The 19542-nt window shown below is 37.3% G+C and overlaps 1 protein-coding gene across 5 annotated transcripts in view; it reads right to left on the reverse strand.

The window, feature by feature from the left end:
- The window catches only part of POLA1 (DNA polymerase alpha 1, catalytic subunit), a 196566-nt gene that overhangs the window by 114604 nt on the left and 62420 nt on the right, over positions 1 to 19542 (reverse strand). For all 5 annotated transcript variants that reach the window (XR_009725699.1, XM_061355136.1, XM_061355133.1 and 2 more), the window contains exons 27-31: positions 10259 to 10291; positions 8622 to 8714; positions 4879 to 5084; positions 3473 to 3605; positions 1825 to 1956 (exon numbers count right to left, since the gene is read on the reverse strand). Coding sequence is in view for 4 of the 5 variants with exons in the window: in XM_061355136.1 (XP_061211120.1) it covers positions 1825 to 1956; positions 3473 to 3605; positions 4879 to 5084; positions 8622 to 8714; positions 10259 to 10291 (597 nt within the window). In the remaining variant the exon portion in view is untranslated. The remainder of the gene's footprint in view (positions 1 to 1824; positions 1957 to 3472; positions 3606 to 4878; positions 5085 to 8621; positions 8715 to 10258; positions 10292 to 19542) is intronic.

Below are 19542 nucleotides of genomic sequence, written 5' to 3' on the forward strand. Positions count from 1 at the left end.
ATGCTGGCATCAACTAAGCAAGTTCAAGAATGTAAATCCAGCTTGTATTATTGCAGCCTACACGTGCAAATCAGTAAGAGTAGACAGAGTAAACAGTCCCATCTGTCAATTCTGAAATGCACAATGAAAACACATTGTAACCATCAGCCCAGTTAAAAATACACGGAGGGCATGCATTTTGGATTCACTTTGTACTAAACTAGCATTATCATTTTGCGCAACAAGCAAATTCTAAGTCATGGGTATCAAAACTGTGTCTGTTCGCTAGGAAATTTATATTCTTTGATTCTATAAAGAAACAAATAGAATGAATGGTCAGAGAACGGACCACCGCTGATTGGCACATGAACCGATTGGCAACAATATCGATTTGAAAGAGCAAATTCTGAAATATTTGGAAGTACTGAAAGAAACACATGTTGACATCTCAAGCCAATAGAGGAACACCGTTTATGGATTAGGACACACATTACATTCTTCTCCAATTTGGAAGAGGAAGATAAGGAGAAAATAATTCAATTTGGGAATGCAATAATTAAACTGAAGACAGTATTCATGGAGGGAGTAAGTATCAACTCTAAGAAGATGGCAGTCTTCCAGAAAATGTAACTCAGTCTGTAGAATCGTATTCTCAGTCCACAACTACACTAGGAAGTTTTATCTTTAATGTGTATCAATAATCCTAGAGCAGAACTTAAAGTGTTTTAGCAAACATTCAGTAATAGAAGTAAACCTTAATGGGGATGGGGGGAAAGCATACCACAGCTAGTTTATTTGCTAAACGCAGTCTCTTTTTTGCCTTTTTTTACAGGAAAAAAACACTAATGCATTAACATGACACTTTTTTTTTTTTCACCCCAGTTCAGATGAGCTACCAGCTTCAATAGGGTCAACAACCATGGTCTGAAAACCCATCACTAATAAAGACAAACTGCAAGCCACTGGTCCCTCCTACTCCTTTCAGACAACTTAGTATTCAGAACAAAATTAATTTAGGACTATTCAGCTCATCCAGCTGCTTTGCAAAAATAATTACAATGCAATTCCTTCAGCTCCCTTCTTTCAACAAGTACATTCTTCTTGTGTATTGTGCCATTGCTCAGCCGTATCTGTGGCCCAGCTCTCTTAAGTCTTGGCAGCTTTGTCAGGCATAAGAACTCTCAATCAAATAAAATACAGTATCTTTCAGTTTTTAACAGTGAAGGAGCTGAAAGAGTGGTCCACTACAGAAGTCACACTGTCAAGTCCATCAGTTTGGTTGATCTAATCCAACCTACACCTTGTTTTGTTAACAGCAAATCTGAAGTGGAGTATGTATTTGTGAGATAATGTTAAACATTTATAAGATAAACACCTGAAAACAGGAAGTTTCTCAAATTCCCCAGTCTATCCAAAGGAGGTACTGCCAAATCCAATGACTACAAATTGAAAAGACACAGGTTGAGACTGAAAGTAACAATGACGCTATTTAACCAGCACTACCCATTAGCTTGCCAAGAATGGCAGGTTCTTCACCACCAGAATTTTCTTCTCCTTAAAACAAAGATTGGATATTTTCCTTAAAAATAGCTTCTAGTTTCAGGCAGAAATTAATTCAGGGGAATTTTACCAGCCACCATATGGAAACAGTCAGGCAATCTGAGCTGATCATAGTGGTGCTTTCTCGCTTTGAAAAACTAAATTAAGTACAGAAAACTGATTATTTTAAACTATAGCATAATCTCACTATAAAGAAACACCAAAACATTTTATTCCAGGAGTTGAGTTGCTTTTCTTTGCTATCTCTCAAAACAATACTTGCTATTTAGCTAAAGAGATTTTTACCTGACAAATTATGTATGACACTGTGTCTCCCGCCTTCACCTTTCGGCCTCCTTGAGAGTTTATCCACATGGCAACATGCACATGTGGCAAGCTTTTTCTGTCAGGGTAATCCTGTGGATCTTTTGTCAGTGCCTAAGAGATCAAAGGAGGAACCAGAAATGTAACTATGAGAAAAGTATTTCACTTCAGTGATGGAGAACTCAGAACTTTAAAAGACAAGATTACATTGTAGCTATCTTCATCCATATACTATTCACAAGTGTGTTTGCAACACAAAAAAAAATAACATGGAAAAAATGTAATAAAGGTATTTTCCAAATACTAAAGTCTAGGTACAGTCCTTCATACATTAATATCACAATAGTTCAAAACAGTCACAGATATAATGCAACTGTTTTCAAATTAAACTACATTGAAGATGAAAACATTATTCAAAACAAAAAAAGTACAGCCAGAGATTACCCTCTCACCCCTGCACCAGTTCAGGTCATAACGTAAATCTCTGTATCAAGTAGTTAACTCTATTTAAGAGCTCTGTAGCAAGAGGATACAACTGGATTTAACATTTCCACGCATCTCTTACTTCTGAGATTCCACAATGAGTTTTTCCTCTACATAAAACACTACATTTAAATATTTACAGTTAAACCCATTCTTAGAAACAACTTACACATTTGACTTAATAGTAAAATACATTATTTTTTTCAAAGTAGCAAAACAAAGAAACATTCAGCATTTCAAATGAAAATGCTTCCAGGTATCTTTTACTGGGACACTAAGTAGTGCTGTAAACACCAGTGTGTTCTAACACTACAGCTTGGGGGTTTTTTTAAGTTAACCATAAAAATCAATGATTTCTCTAAACACTAATATGACAACTTGAATGCATTTCTGAACTGATTAACACAGTCTTACAGAGCACAGAGATGTCCAGCTGGCAGAAGAAAGATTTTGGATGGAACAAATTTGGAACATCTCTATTAGAAGCACAAGAGGGGCATGGTAATAGCTGATTCATTAGTGAAAAACAACCCTGGCTGCAGGTGCTTGTTAAGTTAAATATATGGATTTCATTGAGGATTCATAAAAATAAACCAAAACCACAATGCTGTTTGCTAAAACTCTTGTAGGTAAAGCAGAGCGGTTTACTTCTTGCTGTAGGAAAGTCTTGAATGAGACCTCAAAATTACTATTAGCTCTCTTCTATAGAGCTTTGAAGGGAAATAAACTAAGAATAATACGCTTTTATACGTTTTCTCTAGAAAATGGAAGATTTGATTGTTTTCCATTACATTCTTCAGTTATGTATTTTAAACTTAAAATATAAGATAACAATTTAGGAGAAAACTTCTGAAAGCATGAGCTATCATGTCATTCTCAAAGTGCACAATCAGTGAGTAAAATGGTAGAATGGGTTCAGACACAAAGCTGTTATTCTGAGGAAGCAAGACTAGCCTCCAGCCCCACAAGGTTTTTTTTTTTCCTCACACCATACAATCCTTGCTGCATGTTCTATACTACTCAGTATCTAATAAAACTCCTGATACTTCATGGCATCAGAAGGATTAAAAGTATTTTTATCAAAAGTCAATATATTCGGGAACACTGAAGCTTTTCTGAGGCAGAAAAGAGCTGAGAAATCATTTACCTTGTTTATTTCAAATTGATTTACGGGGATCCGGCCATTGGTTACTTTTTCTCCGATTTCTATAAGCCGCCTTTGAATGTTTTCCACAATTATGTCTCGGGACTGATCAGACAGAATCTGACCAATTATATAGCTGCAAAACCAGTCCAGAAATGAAGAAAAGCTTAAGACATACAAAGCAAAAACATCACAATAAACACAATCCTCTATTCCCCTGGGTTACCTCTAAGAATTAAAGAGCCTAAGGATGAAGTCTGATGCAAAATCTTTCAAAATTTGCCAAGACATTTCATGATGTGTTTTATCTATTTACTTATTTTACTAAAAGCGAATTACTGGAAATGGTTCTAACGTTAAACAGTGATTTGGAATTGTTGAATGCAACTGGTTTCTATTTTCTGCTCCCATTTAATTTTGCCATTTATTATTCCATAGCAGGTATCTTAAGATGAGGGAGAACATATCAAGTAAGCAAAGTCTTGCCTATTTCTGTAAATGTGGTTGGAAGATCTGCCAGCTGCAGAAGAGTTAGTCACTAAAGAACACTCTCAAACATTTGTATAGCTTTAATTACTAATACATTCCTAACTTGGAAAAATTTGCTTCTATTATGATGCATCTTTTCTTAGAAAATGCAAGTCTTAAGAACAGTAAGCAAGTGTGGGGTGTATTTTTACAGATGTAAAAAAGTATTCCATTTTGGATGCATTTGGACCATAATTTATTTAAGTTTTCAAGAGGCAGTACGCAATATAAGTTGAGTCAGCCCCCAGATGACCACCTCTCCACCCACCCCAATTTTCTTCCTACAGTGATAAACATATTATTTCTATTGAATTTAAGCATGAAAATGCCCTGTGCAATGACAACTAATAAATCATCAATCCAGCATCCATCATAATGAAGTATCAGAGGAGTTTCATTTAAGAAATGGAAGAAAAACAGATTTGGGGGAATAGATCATCAGCTCAGGCTGCACCCAATGCACTTCCAGCTTTATTAGGAGATGCTGAAAGAGCTGACCATCAGCTTCCTTAACCACCTTCAAAAAAACCCAACTGACCTAAACCCTACAATTCCAAATGCTTATAGCACCTACCATTTTCACAAGATGTTACCTGTTAAACTGCCTATACAAAACTGTGACAACTCAAATGCCCAGCTTCCACAGAATATGCAAAAACAAACAGTGAAATTAGAGACATTTGGACTGAAGCAAGTACACTCTGTTACCAATGCTGAAATCCACTGTTCACCATCTCCTACAAAAATCAGTTAAGATGCTCTAACACTGATGTTACCTACCAATCTGCACTGTTCAGGAAACAGGCATATGATATCAAAGGTTTATAAAGCATGTACTGTTTAAAACAGAACACCAAGGACAATGCCACAAAGAAACTCACTTTCCAGTCTCTTTTGCGAGATCACACCAGTCTCTTCGGACTATATCCAGTCCCTTCAGTTCTTGTTTAGTTACGTATTTCCCATCTCCTGTTGGTTCCACAGTCAGAGCGGCGTATTTCTTCTTCTTTAACAGCAGCAAGGACTTAAAGACTCCATCAATATCAATTTCCAACAATTTGTAGAGCTTGTTCACTTCACTTTTGACCTGCAAATGCACCAACATGAAAATCAAATGCAACACCGTAATAACTACAGAAAATTTCAACTTCCATCTTAAGCTTTAAAACAAGTAACATTACACACTTTGAATTTGCATCTATATTTTAAAGACTGTTGAGATATTATTACTTGTGAAATTAAGTTCACAATAGTAACTATAAGCTACTATTAAAATTAAGGTTCAGCCACTGGCTTCTTCAGGATTTATAGCTTGGTATATCTAACACCCTAACATAATTAAGCAAGGGCAGAGAAGCATGGAACTGAATGTGACCTTGCAGATAACTGACTACAGCCCGTTTCACCAGGGCAGCTACTCTATCTAGCCTCTCACATAAATTAAGCAAACAAGGGATTTCAAAGTAAGGATCCACTTTCTAGAAAAAGAGATGGTCTCTTAAAATACGGAAACTGCTTTATAAAAAATACCTAAGTATTTATTTATACTCTTCCTCACAATATGCATACTTTTTCTATAGCACCTCAGCAAGAGGAAATGGTGCCATTTTTCTACACACATGCCATGTCTTATCCACGTACAAAAGCTTGAAATTGCACTTGATATGTTATCTTAATATAGCACTGAATATCAAGTGGCTCCACATCTCACCTCTACTCTAAGAGGACAGAAATACAATAGCTCAGAACAGCATGTACCTTCAGTAACAAACATGGGTTCCGATACACATTCACCCATTTACTGGCTCTGCTAAAAAGTCTCCCACTTGCATTTTTCTTTCTTCATGCATTTTCACTTTACTTTCTTCAACAGAGTATCTGCACATCACTCCTCAGACATGCTGTTCTGTCTTCACTTGTTCTACTCTTCACTTCTTTCCTCTACAGCTTTCTTTCCTTCTTGATTTTCAGTATCTCCCTATCAACTCTTACTCCATTATTTCCAGTTCTCTTGTCAGAGCCCACCAGTTATGAACAATCCTTTTTTCACGCCTCACTTAAGTTTTATACAAATTAAAGTTTCTTTACCATCTAGCACACACCCTCACTATGACAGCAACAGTACTTTCAGCATAAAATCTCACTGGTCATTTATCTGCATTTGGGCACACTCTACCAGTTTTAACCAAAACTCTCGTTACAAATTTGCATGTATATGTATGCATATATATATATATATATGTATTTATTTTTTCTAAGTTAGATCTCAATTTTTCCTATTGCAGGAACTATTATAACTTTTAATACTCCAGGGCTATCCTTTAGAGTTTTATATCCCTTGTATAATTTTAAGTTGCGAAGGGGCATCATGAAGCTAAACCATTTTATCAAGAGCTTCATGTTTTGCTCATTAAAGCAAAACAGTGTACGAATTTTTCTGCCTTTTAACTATTTCCAATTTTATTTTTTTTTTACATCATACTAATCAAGTACTTAAAAACCAGTAACAGTGAAGTACTGAATGCACTGGAAAATCTGATTCATAAGGAAGCATAGAAAAATGAAGAAACGTATGAAACTCTTATGAGTAATGACTGAAAGGAGCACGAATATAAATAATGGGGAGGTTAATGGTAGTGAACACAACCAGAAACCTGTTAGACAAGGCATTAGATGGGGAAAACAGAAAGAACATGAGAGAATTTTCTCCAACAGAAAACCAAAATTAATCTCTCGGAGGAATACTTCATCACTGAAGACAACCTATAAATTCACACTTCACATCAGAACAGGGGTACATATGCTAACTGCTATCAGAGTAATTGTTTGCATTAAAACTGTGTCTTCCATACAGTCTACATTCAAGCAAAAATATAATGAATGCAATGTAAATATTCCTCATCTCTGAACATGATTTTTTTGAAAGAAATTATTAAGCAATACAGCATTGACATTTCTTAAGAGTGTTCCTTATCAACAGATACAATTCTCTGTTAACATTTTTATATGAATCATGAAAAATGAGGAAAAACTTAAATTATAAAAGTGCTTGCAAAAAAAGTCACTATAACTTTCTTGAATAAACAAACAAGAACCATGTGAAAGAAGAAACACAAAAACCACTTTTTTACGCCACAGAAAAAGTACTGAGAGCCACAACTTTCACAATTGCACTGCTAAGTTTCATAGTGTACTTATTTACAGACGTAAGTGTATTCACTTTTAAAATCAAGTACATGATATGAAAATTTTAATCAAATTGTGTCTGGTAAAAAAAAAAACACAACCAACAAATAAACAAACAGAAAAAAAACCAAAACAAAAAGAAACAAAAACTAAACCTAAAAAAAACACCAAAAAATCCCAACAACCCAAAACCCCCTAAACCAATGACAAAACAACCCAAATCAAAGAATCAAAAAAAACCAAAACCAACAACAACCGATGCAAGTTACAGAAGTAATCAGGTTAAAAAACTCTTGAGATTTCACTCTTAAGAACGTGACAATTTCAAAAACCTACCTATTTCTCAATAAACCTGAATCAAAGCCAGAAGTATTTATCCTATGATGATGATCCTGTCAGCCTTTATAAAAGCTATGATTAACTGTTCCACTCCAACATTTAGCCACATATGGGGGGTATGGGGATAAAAACCAAACGAGAATGAAAGCACACACAAACACATCTAGAGTGGGGCTACATTTTCTCATACTATGCTGTATATACACATAAAATTATATATAGTCTTGTATGGCAAACAGAAGAGTGAAATTGCTCCAGCCCTCTTATTACTCAGTTATGACATCACAATATTAATGCTTTTTCCATCCTCCTGTGATGCACCTACTTCTAGAAGTACCAACTTAGCATAAAGACAAAAGTATTCTAACTTCCCCAAAATCACTCTTGCCTTACAGTTATATGACTTTTGTTTAATGTTATAAAAATCCCTCAACCTTTTCTTTAGCTTCCATAGCTCTAATTTTCATCACAATTTCTTACATCTTGCGAAAACAATTCTTGCATCTTTTTTAAGTGTTCTAAAACATTTTTCACTTCCACAGTTTCACAGAGCCACAACACTTCCACATCATCAATTGCCAACTGCTAATCAGAGATCTCTTTCATATCTAATACACCTTGGAAATTAGTATTTTAAATTAATTATTTTCATTTATTTTATTATTAATAATATATCACTGGAAATCTGATGGCACATAGAGTGTAATACATACTACATAACTAAACCAAACTGATAGATACCTTTCATGTCAAATCGAAAATCATTAAAATCTAAATTGTGTTCACATTGTAAATGGAACTAGTGTGGAAGAATTGTACCTTACGTTTTAGCTGCAGATAGTCTCCTAATTAACTTCGGATTAGTAAAAATAATCATCATATAATGAAAGTGTCATTCAATTTAACCAATTTTAAACAAGCACAAAGCAGCTACACATGAAGACAGGGCACTCTGAACTTTTACTACTCCATAGTGTCCACACATTGTCAAGTTCTCCTTATGGCTTATTCTCTGTTTATGCCATGGAGTCCTCTCTTCATACCATCTGTGTTACAGCACAGACACGTAGCAAAGCTTTAAAATGAAAAAATTCCTTACCTTGTTCCCCAACTTGAAGACCTCATCCAAATTGGTGCTATTAGTGTTTATCATAATGGAATCTGTGTCTCCATAAATCACTTCAAGGTTCATCTAAATGAAACAAATTGCTTTGAAAAACAAAACAGAACCACTCCATCTTTTCAAAGTCTCAGTTCGTTTTCAAGATTCAAAAATATCATTATCTGTATATTATCCCTTAAATATGAAAAGCAGAAAAATGTTAAGTTTTTACTGAGAATTCTGTACATTTCATTAAGACATATTTGAATGTAAAGAAACTTGAACCACTGATTTTATATTTTTTTTTAAAACACCACTCAGTTGTGTATGCAATATAAGTAGTTAAAATTTTATTAAATTAGTGCTAGAAAAATAAGTCAGTGAACAAGTCCAATCTTGAGAAACAGCAGGAACTCTAATCAGAAATAACTTCAGACTGCTAGGACACAAGATCACTTAGAGACTGCTGGACAAAGTCAGACTATTCAGATAAGGCACTTAGTGAACGAGCTTCAAAGATAATACAAGTGTCAGGTGTCCTATTCCAGCTCTAGCCATCACAATGTTATTGCAAAAAAGTCATTCTAGAGTTAAGGAAAAAAAATAAAAAACCCCAAACCTGAATACTCATTGGCTAGTGGATACAGTAACTGAGAACACCACAATACTATCCAGAGTAGGCTGCTCTTCTTACACTTCTTCAGATTATGCATGTGGCTTCATATTTCCATCTTCCCACTCCCATCCTTTTTCTCCTGCTGTAATCTAAACTTAATTACCTGTGTTACTCCTCCCCTGGGCAGCAGATCTTTCAGGGAACAAGGCATTCATTCTGGATAAAGATCTAGCTACTATGACAAAAGTTTTGTATCCCCAAGTTGAACTATTGAATATCTACACGTGGAGAAGAACACAAACACCTACTTGATTCCTTCTGACTCACACTGTCCTTCATATCATTTCTCATTCTGATCCTTGTAACAATTCAAATGCCCTACTTGAAAAAGACTGTGTTCAAACACCAGCCAGACTGCCATAATACTCTGTGATAATGGAGCAAAACCTCTACACAAATGGAGGAGCATAACAAAGCCTGAGGTGTATGTGAAAGGCATAGCAAGGAAAAAGGTGAAAAGAAAAATTATCAAAACCAGTAAATGTCACAAAAAAAATAGGAAGATGCACCCAATTACATAATATTAACTTGAAAAAATGAAAACCTGATGTCTTCAATAGTGGAAAAATCAATGCAGCTGCAAAAACCGCAGCACGGCTATGTCCATGTTAAACTCTATAGTCAAAATATCACCCTGTGGCAGAGCTTAAAGTATGCCAAAAAATAAACTGTACTAAACACTAGAACACATGGTGTAATGGGTCTATGAGTAAACTCTAATTAGCACTGTTGCTAATTTGCTTGAAACAGTCACACATAGGCTTCAAACAGGGGCCAGATCATATCTGTGGTAGGAAAAGAAAAAAAACTATAATCCATTACGAAGGATTACATTTGTAAACCAGGCATCCTAAGAAGTGATTTCAGGTCTGTTTGGGTTACAGTTCCCCTAGAATAAAAAAAATTCACCAGGTGTGCTTTTTAAGGGTTGTTTTTTAATGAAAAAGCTCAGCATTACCTTTTGCACCATCTCCTTGGTATGCATCAAAATCTGAAATAAAAAAAAATAATCAAAGATTAGTGTATGATATAATTACAAGCTAGCACTGCAAACATATCCATTAGGTTGCTAACTCCAAATGCTCTCACCTTTCAAAACAAAGCAAACCACCTCTCTCCTGGCAACACACAGTCACCTCAATACTCCTATTACATGAGTAAATTCTCATCTGACCTTGTATTAACGCTATTATTAACTCCCCTAAAACAAGATTAAAACAAATCTCAAAATTGCATGGGTACACACATATTTTACCTTAGGAAAAAAGAACACTGAATCAAATGCTCAAATAAAACCTGATCAGAAAGTGCCAGAATTAAGCCTCTTTCAGTAATTTAGGTCAGTTGCCTCCTTCACACTCACCAGCTTATTTCTTGAGGTCACTGAGTCTTTTCCCCAAAACATCCTATTCAGTACAGCCTTGATGGTGCTCACTTAACAAGAATCTAGTCAAAAGGTTGATTACCCTTGTCATGATCTCAGAATGGGTCATCAAAAAGCAAATTCCTTAATGAAACTCTAAGTGGGACAAGGAGCTGGGATAGAGACAGGATACAGATGTTGAATCAGTAGGCAAATACATGTGTAGCCATGTTTGTTCCTCAGCCACGAATGCACCCCAAGTCCCCCAGATACTCAATTCTCTGAACCTTAGAAATAGCTATAGAGACCTCACATGAGTAGGCTACTGCTCCCATTTCTAACACTGGCCAGCACAGTGGAGAGGGTTTGAAGAGGCTATCATCTGAAGCCACAGATACAGCTGTAGCACAAAAATGTCAAAACAGAATTAGCCTGTTGAACAAAATGTGTACCTGCTGCAGCAGGAAGGGGTTGGTGAAGTTTACACAGCTGCATATGAACTAGCATCTGGTCCACTCCTTCAGTCACCTGACCTCATTTCCACCGTATTCCCTACTTCCTATTTCAACAGGATCCCGGTGCTCTGACACGCAGCTCCAGATTCCACCTGGTTAGTCCCAGTTCTTTGGTTTCAGTCCTTTTCCATCCCCACTCAGGATAAATTTCAGGGTTTTTTTTCAGCTAATCCTGCTACTCACATAGTGATACTTTTAATTTTCTTAAATTAGGATTACAAAGTAAAGGATTACTTTGAATCACTTGTTACAGCAATGATAGATCAATCTATTAGGTGAATCTGACCAGTGTGGTACTCTAGCTTTAAAGACAGGCAACACACTATTTTAACAGGTTATATTAAATTTAGTAACTTGGTCTAAATTTTATTACTTTTCATACATCAAATAGTCATATTTGCCAAAAAGGCAGAGCTACGACTTGTACTCAAGGAGTCTACAACAGGGAGATGAGCAGTAGGAATTAGCAGGGATGAGGAAAGACAAAGGAAAAACAGGGAAAAGCTGCTCATGCTCAGTGGGAATAAGACCATCTTATGGGAAACCTTATGAACTTCATAAGGCCAAGGAGCTTAAGAATCAATCCAAGAGTCTCGACTAACGTGATACTAATTATTGCTGTTGCAGCAAATAAGTCTGAATTGAAGGCGACATGTCCACCTCTGCATAACAGTACATGAACAGGATGACAACACTGTCATTCCTTCAATATGAACAGTTTCTTTAATATTTCTGAGCCTTTAAACAACCAGTGATGAACACTGAGGTATGATGGTCCATTATGCTTTTTCAGTCTGTTTTAAATTATGCACCACAGAATTATGCACCGAAAGCATTCCAAGTTTCACAACTCTTGACTCTGTAAATATTCTGTTTCAACATACTCTCCCAAAGTACAAAGACATGAACTAAGTAAACACAACATAGCATTCCCTTCAAAGCACTTAAGGAAAGGTTAGGTTCCAAACCACAGCTGACTCATAATGAATGTGAATTCTTGTCACGGTTATTCCCCAGACACATATGGCTACCTATGGATTTACACTCTCTGAGTCAAGTTCAAAACATCCAGTTAGTTTAAAGACCATCCACTGATGCTGCACACTGGGTACTCGGACAATGTAATGTCTGAACTCTGCTGAAGTCTCAAACTGCAAAAAAATTCAGTTGGCCTCAATCTCTTATGTAGACAAAGAAGGACATGGTGAAATGGTGAATCTTAACTGCAGATTCACTCCAGGCTGTATGTGCTCAGATGCACCCAATTCCATTTTAATCAGAAGCTTAAAAAAGATATTCCACTCCTATTCATCTCCTAGTGAGCGATTCAAATGGCACCACCCCACCATTTTTCCATGCAGTTTTAAAATTATTCTAAAGACACATATTTCTGGTACATGACATTAAATTTCATACACAGTAATCAGAATTCCACCTTATTAACAACCCCCCCTTCCTCTCACTTATTAGCTAACTCCTACAGAGAAAGGTTATACCTTTCCCTTAGTACTCTAAGAGCAAACAGGAGTCCCTGAAACAAAAAACTGGACAGAAAAATGAAGAGTTTACATATGAAAGAGAAAAAGGCCTACCATTTTTTTTCCCTGATTATCTGTGCCACTTTCTACTTCATTCTCTGAAGTAATGTTATCTAATAATATTTAGAAAGATAACACTATTTTTCGTTAAAAAAGATTACTCCCCACTAAAAATATATATATATTCAGCTGTGCGAAGACCATTTCTCAGTTGTCTCTGAGGACAGCAGTGGATGTAGGCAATAAGAAGGTCACAGACAAGTTAGCTTAATCAAGTGACTGGCATATGCTAGTGCTACCTATTCTGACAGGAGATCACTTATAAGTGCCAACAGCTACAAAACAGAAGGTTATAAAGGCTTGCTAAATTCATTAATAAGGCAGTCGGTAGTTATCTGATTTCACAGCAACACCTGCATATTTATCTTCTCATTACCAATTGGATGATGAATTTTTTTTCAAGCACATTTCAAAAATCTGCCAACTTCAAGTGTAGAAAAAAAAATAAACTTTGTAGTTAATTTTTCCCTTAACAAAGTACAGCTGTTGAGAATAATTGTTCAAGATCTTACCCTGTAATGTCAACTGCAGCAGAACAAAGAGTATTTAATTAGCAAATCTATCCAGTAATTCAACACCTATTATATAAAATGCCTTCGTGATTTTATTCAGGATAATTTGCTAAGAGGGTTATTACTGACATTCAGATGAAATTTAAAATTCCTACGCAAGTCGAGTCATAATAGCAGTAATGATCCCCCCAATCAGGAGATACTGTGTCACACAAGGTTCTTTTGCAATGCAGCAGCCGATTTCCTGACTTCTTAATTCCTGGGCTCAGCTCAGTGAGAGCCCTTCATGCCAATATTTCAGTCAGCAATACATCCTTAATGGGACTCTATTAAAATACCTAGAATAAAAATGACTTTTTTCCCTTTTTTTTGGTTAAGAAGAATGACAGCACTGCTATCATATCAATCATTCGTAGTTTCTCAGAAATGCACAGCAAAGAGGGGAGGTTTACAGTGAGGCTGGGAAGAAAGAAGGAAGAGAATAGGAAAATTGTTACTCTGTAGTTTCCTTTTGCAAATAATATTGCGCTGCTCATGAGGGCTGGATTGTCTCCTATTGCAGGCAATCCAAGTAGGAAGAATTAATTGCCTGGCAACCCATCTGTACAGCCATGCCTGTTCCCCCACCCCAGCAAACATATACTTCTGAAAACCTGTGAACTTCTCAGCAGAGTGAACATCTGTGAAATTCTATTTTAACTTTTTTTTTCTGGTGAAAGCAAGACTAGCGACACACATTCTCTCACCATGGACTGTGAGGCCATATAAACTGTAAGACTGTAATTGCAGACAAGCAATCTAACTGCAAAAATCCCCTGTCCTAATTCTGCTCCAACTAATTACTTAATTAAATGAGGATGTGATTTAAGAAAGAGAATGATTATAAATAAATAAACATACAAAGAACAGCTTTACTATTATCCATTACATCAAGTATTTTTAAAAGTTCTATACTTAAAACCCACTAAAGAATACCATCCAACAAAAGGATGCTGATACAAAAACAAGCAAGGATACCAAGTTAAAAAACAATGGGATAAGGCACAAAACTAACATGCTGGAGCAAAGATTTCTCCTGAAGAGACACAAATCTTCTGTAGATTCCCTGGCTGCAGACATGAAGGAACAGAAATGGACACTTAAGACCAGACTGGAAAGACTAATCAGAATGGTGACAGAAACATTGCATCAAAGATGCATACAAAGAAACCCCAAACCCAAGTCACTTACGCATTCACTTTGTACAAGGAGAAAAACTAACACTGCTTAGGGCCTTGGCAAAAACTGTGTTTTTGAAGACTACCCATTTTCCACCTCACCTGTTTACTTCTGCAATTATATAGTAAGAAAATAATTCCTTAGCAATTCATATTAGCTAGTCCTTCCCGTGATGCAGAGGAATAAATGGGCAGGAAGAACTGTGTTCTGGTATGTAACACCATTCACGAATCTACGGAAGTATTTCTGAACCTCTGCATTTTTTGTAACCTATTCATTAGCTCTGCTCATATTCTGTCGTAAGTACTCTAGCACTGATGGCCACAGGATGCTGCAAAAAGATTTTATTAAGGAGGATTTTCAAGAAAGGCTTCTATCACTGGACAAAAAAATCATATATATGCTATAAGCAAAAGTGAAAGAAAGATGGAAGCCTTGTTTGCCACAGTGAATGAAGCATCATAATGCAGCCTTTCTATTAGACAATGGGACTTGATTTAGGGAAATTCGAGTGACTGGATTCAAGTAGTTAATAAATAAGTTTGTTTCAAAGAGCATTTACTGAGTATCTGCTGTAGTGAGAAATACACCCCACTGCCAAAATTTTCCCTTCTATTTTTTTTTCCAGAAACAGTGGAATTAACTGTTCATACTCCACCCAACAAAGCTGGCAGACATTAATACAACTTTCACAGATGCTGTGTATAAAACTAGTATCGGACAGTGCACCAAAATCAAAGGGAGAATGGGTCCAAGGGCTGACGCAGTGTACACAATGATCCAGTAACACGTTTGCATACCAACAAAAGGTAGTGTCTCCTCCCTCTCAAACAACAAAAGCACAAAAAGGCAGCAACAGAAGCATGCTGAACAACAAAGATCATGTGTACCTTTGTCACATTTTGACAAGGAATGTGAACATGACAGTAAAACACTGAAGATGATAATATGAATCAAATTACAATTTGAAGGCAATGTTCCCTTGGTGCCAGAAACAATATCTTTAAAATTCTACAGTACCTCTATTTCAAGTATTTGTGGTGACTTTTGCTGAAGACAACAGGAAAATCAGAATTAAATCCTTACTACACTCCATAATTATTGGTTATTCTGCATAGTATATTACAAACCATGCCATACTACAGCAAATTTCACCTGGTTTTGAAAGGATTCTTTTGGTATTAGAGTGAAAGAAAAGACAGTGAAACGTGCTCCTACAGCTTTGGGCTAAAGTAAAAAAAAAACGCTACCAAACCAAACCCAACCAATCAAAAACCAAAACAGATCAAAAACCAAAACCCAACAACCAGAAAATAAACGCACAACAAATAAACAAACCCTCCTGTGTTGGAAATTCACTTAAAATCTTGGAAAAACTGAGTGCTCAGCAATGAAGTCGAATACCCAAGTGCATAGAAGGTAACCGACCCGGTTCTGATCCCACTTAATGTTCCCAGAAGCAATAATACAATGTCTGGGTGGATAACTAGCTATGAAAGACACTCGTATGCCATGGGCATCTCCTAACCCTCCAGAGTCAGTAATGTTCCTTCCAGAGAAGCCAAACACCAGAACCAGTAACAGTTCCTATAGAAGCACCAGGGTTCACAGTCCACTCACAGAACCATTTTATTTCTGACCAACTCTTTCAAAACTGAAAACCTGAAACAAATGAAGGAGCAGGGATTTTTTTTTCCTGTTTCACTCCTTGAAAAAACAAGATTAGCAGCACCTAAAACCCCTTGAAGAACATGGTACTCAAGCCAATTTCAGCTCATTAACTCTTATGAATATTTTTTTATTTAAATCCATTAAATAAATCTATGCTTGATGAACATTTTGTACTTAACTGTAAGACGCACAGGTAGCTTTGCTTAATAAGACAACCTTTTGTGCATTTCAAGTACACTGCAACTACATCAAAAGCTAACCGTATCACAAACCACAAGTAAAAACACTTCTAATAAGCAAGAATATGACAAGCATCATTTACCATTTCCTAATAAAACCAAAACATGTGTTAAGTTATTCAATATTTAAATGCATACAGATGAGTATATCCTCCTCAGAGAAAACACCGGCGTTTGTTTCAGTGAAATGAACAAACATTTAGACAGGAAAGCTTTATTCTGCTTTGTTTCCCAAATTGAACTGGTCTAACATGATCAGCAAAACAATCCCTTTTTCACTAAGGAAAAAATTAAAATTACAAGACCAATAAATAATTAACAGTTGTGGCTGTTCAGCCTGGAGAAGAGAAGGCTGCGTGGAGAACTCATAGCAGCCTTCCAGTATCTGAAGGGGGGCTATAGGGATGCTGGGAGGGACTCTTCATTAGGGACTGCAGTGATAGGACAAGGGGTAATGGGTTCAAACTTAAACAGGGGAAGTTTAGACTGGATATAAGGAAGAAGTTCTTCACAGTGAGGGTGGTGAGGCACTGGAATGGGTTGCCCAAGGAGGATGTGAATGCTCTATTCCTGGCTGTGCTCAAGGCCAGGCTGGACGGAGTCTTGAGTGACATGGTTTAGTGAGAGGTGTCCCTGCAAATGGCAGGGGGGGCTGGAACTAGATGATCTTAAGGTCCTTTCCAACCCTAACTATTCTATTATTCTAAAATTATTTACTCATAAACCAAGGTTTCCTGTTTGGCTAGACAAGTTAGAATCCAGTCAAAGCTTAAACACAGCACATTTTCCTCCGAGTAACAGCAAAACCACAAAGCATAGAAAGTTTTGGGTTGGAAGGGACCTTAAAGATCACCTTGTTCTAACCCCCCTGCCACAGTGGGGAAGGGACACCTTTCACTAGACCAGGTTGCCCAAAGCCCCATCCAACCTGGCCTTGAACACTGTCAGAGACGGGGCAGCCAGAGCTTCACTGGACAACCTCTTATAATCTAGGAAAGAATAACCATACTAACCTCCACATCAGGTTTAAGTTGAACTACAGTTTTAGAAGTCATCTTTCAAATATATAAGCATGTCTCTCAGTCTTGAGCTGACAGGAATATAAGTAGAATCACAGAATCAACATTAGAGAAGACCTTTAAGATCAAGTCCAACCATTATTCCAGGACTGCCAATACCACCACTAAACCATGTCACTGAGGGCCTCATCTACATGGTTTTTGAACACTTTCAGGGATGGTGATTCCACCACTTGCCCGGGCAGCCTGTTGCAATGCCTGAACACCCTTCTCAGTGAGTAAATTTTTCCTAATGTCTGATCTAACCTCCCCTGGTGCAGCCTGAGGACGTTACCTCTTGTCCTATTGCTTGTTACCTGGGAGACTAGACCAACCCCCACCTCTCCCCATCCTCCTTTCAGGCAGGTGCAGAGAGCGATCAGGTCCCCCCTGAGCCTTCTCTTCTCCAGACTAAACACCCTCAGGTCCCTCAGCCATTCCTCATCAGACTTTTGCCCTAGGTCCTTCACCAACTTTGCTGCCCTTTTCTGGACCTGCTCCAGCATTTCAATGTCTTTCTTGCAGTGAACTATTGTCTTATCTCCCAGGTAAGTTACTATAATAGCCATATAACTAGAAGCCCCAGGGAAATCAGGGAGTAGGTCTCAGAATCAACAGAAAAAAAAAAATTAAAACCCAGGACTTACAGGTCCTTAAGGCTCTGCTCCCTTACCTCCCAACAGTTAAAGAAGATTTCATCACAGAAAAAGGGTGTACCCTATGAAAGGCCCTTTATGGAAGAGAGTATGGAGTTGGCAGGAATCAAACCAGGATTACCTTTCTGAGGTTCTCCTGGTCAGCATATTTTATCTAATAAGGACAACTTGCATGCGTGGAGAAAACAGAATGCCTGGGGGAAGACTACCAAGTGCTAAAAGAGAAAAACAGGTGCAGAAAATACTTGCTACCTGATGCATATACTTAAAGAAAATGGACTTCTGAAAAACACAGCCTTTTTCTTGAAGAGCCATAGGCATTTTGCAATAGGCATACTGAACAGAGCAAGGCAACCTCTTTCTAGACACAAGTATATTCACTGAAAATGATCCTGAAATTTTACAGGAGATGAGAGGACATGCTAGTCTTGGAAATGAATAGATTGTGTGTGAACATTGTGTCCATCAAAAAATCTAAGTAAGTGGTTTGAACTGCTTTAAAACTAAACTGTTCTTTCATCACGACTAAGTGGTTGTCTATCAAAGCAACATCTATTCAAATTCAGAAAAGTATTTTAGCCTCCAATTACCCTCCAAAGAAAGTTCTTTTACCTAATTTCTTAAATGTCATGCAAGATTTTCATAAACCATATAATTTTGTTTCATTAGATTAGATGTATTTAGACAACATGACAGTTGCTTTTATCAAGTTAACAATGCTCATTCATCCTCCACGGTTGTACAGCTGGTGTCTGCAGCAGGGTATTGGTTTTTATGTTCATGGACCTCCCTTTGAAGACCAAGAATTGCTTGGACAAAGCAGGTTTCATCTGACTACATGGGGCAAAATGATCTGTGCCAACAGGCTGCCGAGCGGGGTAAGGAAAGCTTTAAGCCAGGACTGATGGGGACAGGAGTGCATGTCCATGAGGAAGTTGCAAACCACGATGGAAAGCAAAAGGATGGGGCATGATGTGAACAGCAAGGACCTTGTAATCAACAACACAGGGCTGAAAGGGCCCTCTTCAAGCATATCCACGCAAATAAGGGAATGCCAACAGGACAGTGTTACAGTGCCTCACCACCCTAACAGGAAAGAATTTCCTCCTTATATCCAGTCTGAACTTCCCCTGTTTAAGTCTGAACCCATTACCCCTTGTCCTATCACTACAGTCCCTAATGAAGAGTCCATCCCCAGCATCCCTATACGCCCCCTTCAGATACTGGAAGGCTGCTAGGAGGTCTCCACGCAGCCTTCTCTTCTCCAGGCTGAAGAGCCCTAACTTCCTCAGCCCGTCTTCATACAGGAGGTGCTCCAGCCCCCTGATCATCCTCGTGGCCCTCCTCTGGACTTGTTCCAACAGATCCATGTCCTTTTTATGTTGAGGACACCAGAACTGTACACAATACTC

The sequence above is a fragment of the Neopsephotus bourkii genome, unplaced genomic scaffold (assembly GCF_033783945.1).
Source record: "Neopsephotus bourkii isolate Nb327-2 ecotype Australia unplaced genomic scaffold, CSIRO-AGI_Nbou_v1 NB_780, whole genome shotgun sequence".
NCBI lineage: Eukaryota > Metazoa > Chordata > Aves > Psittaciformes > Psittacidae > Neopsephotus > Neopsephotus bourkii.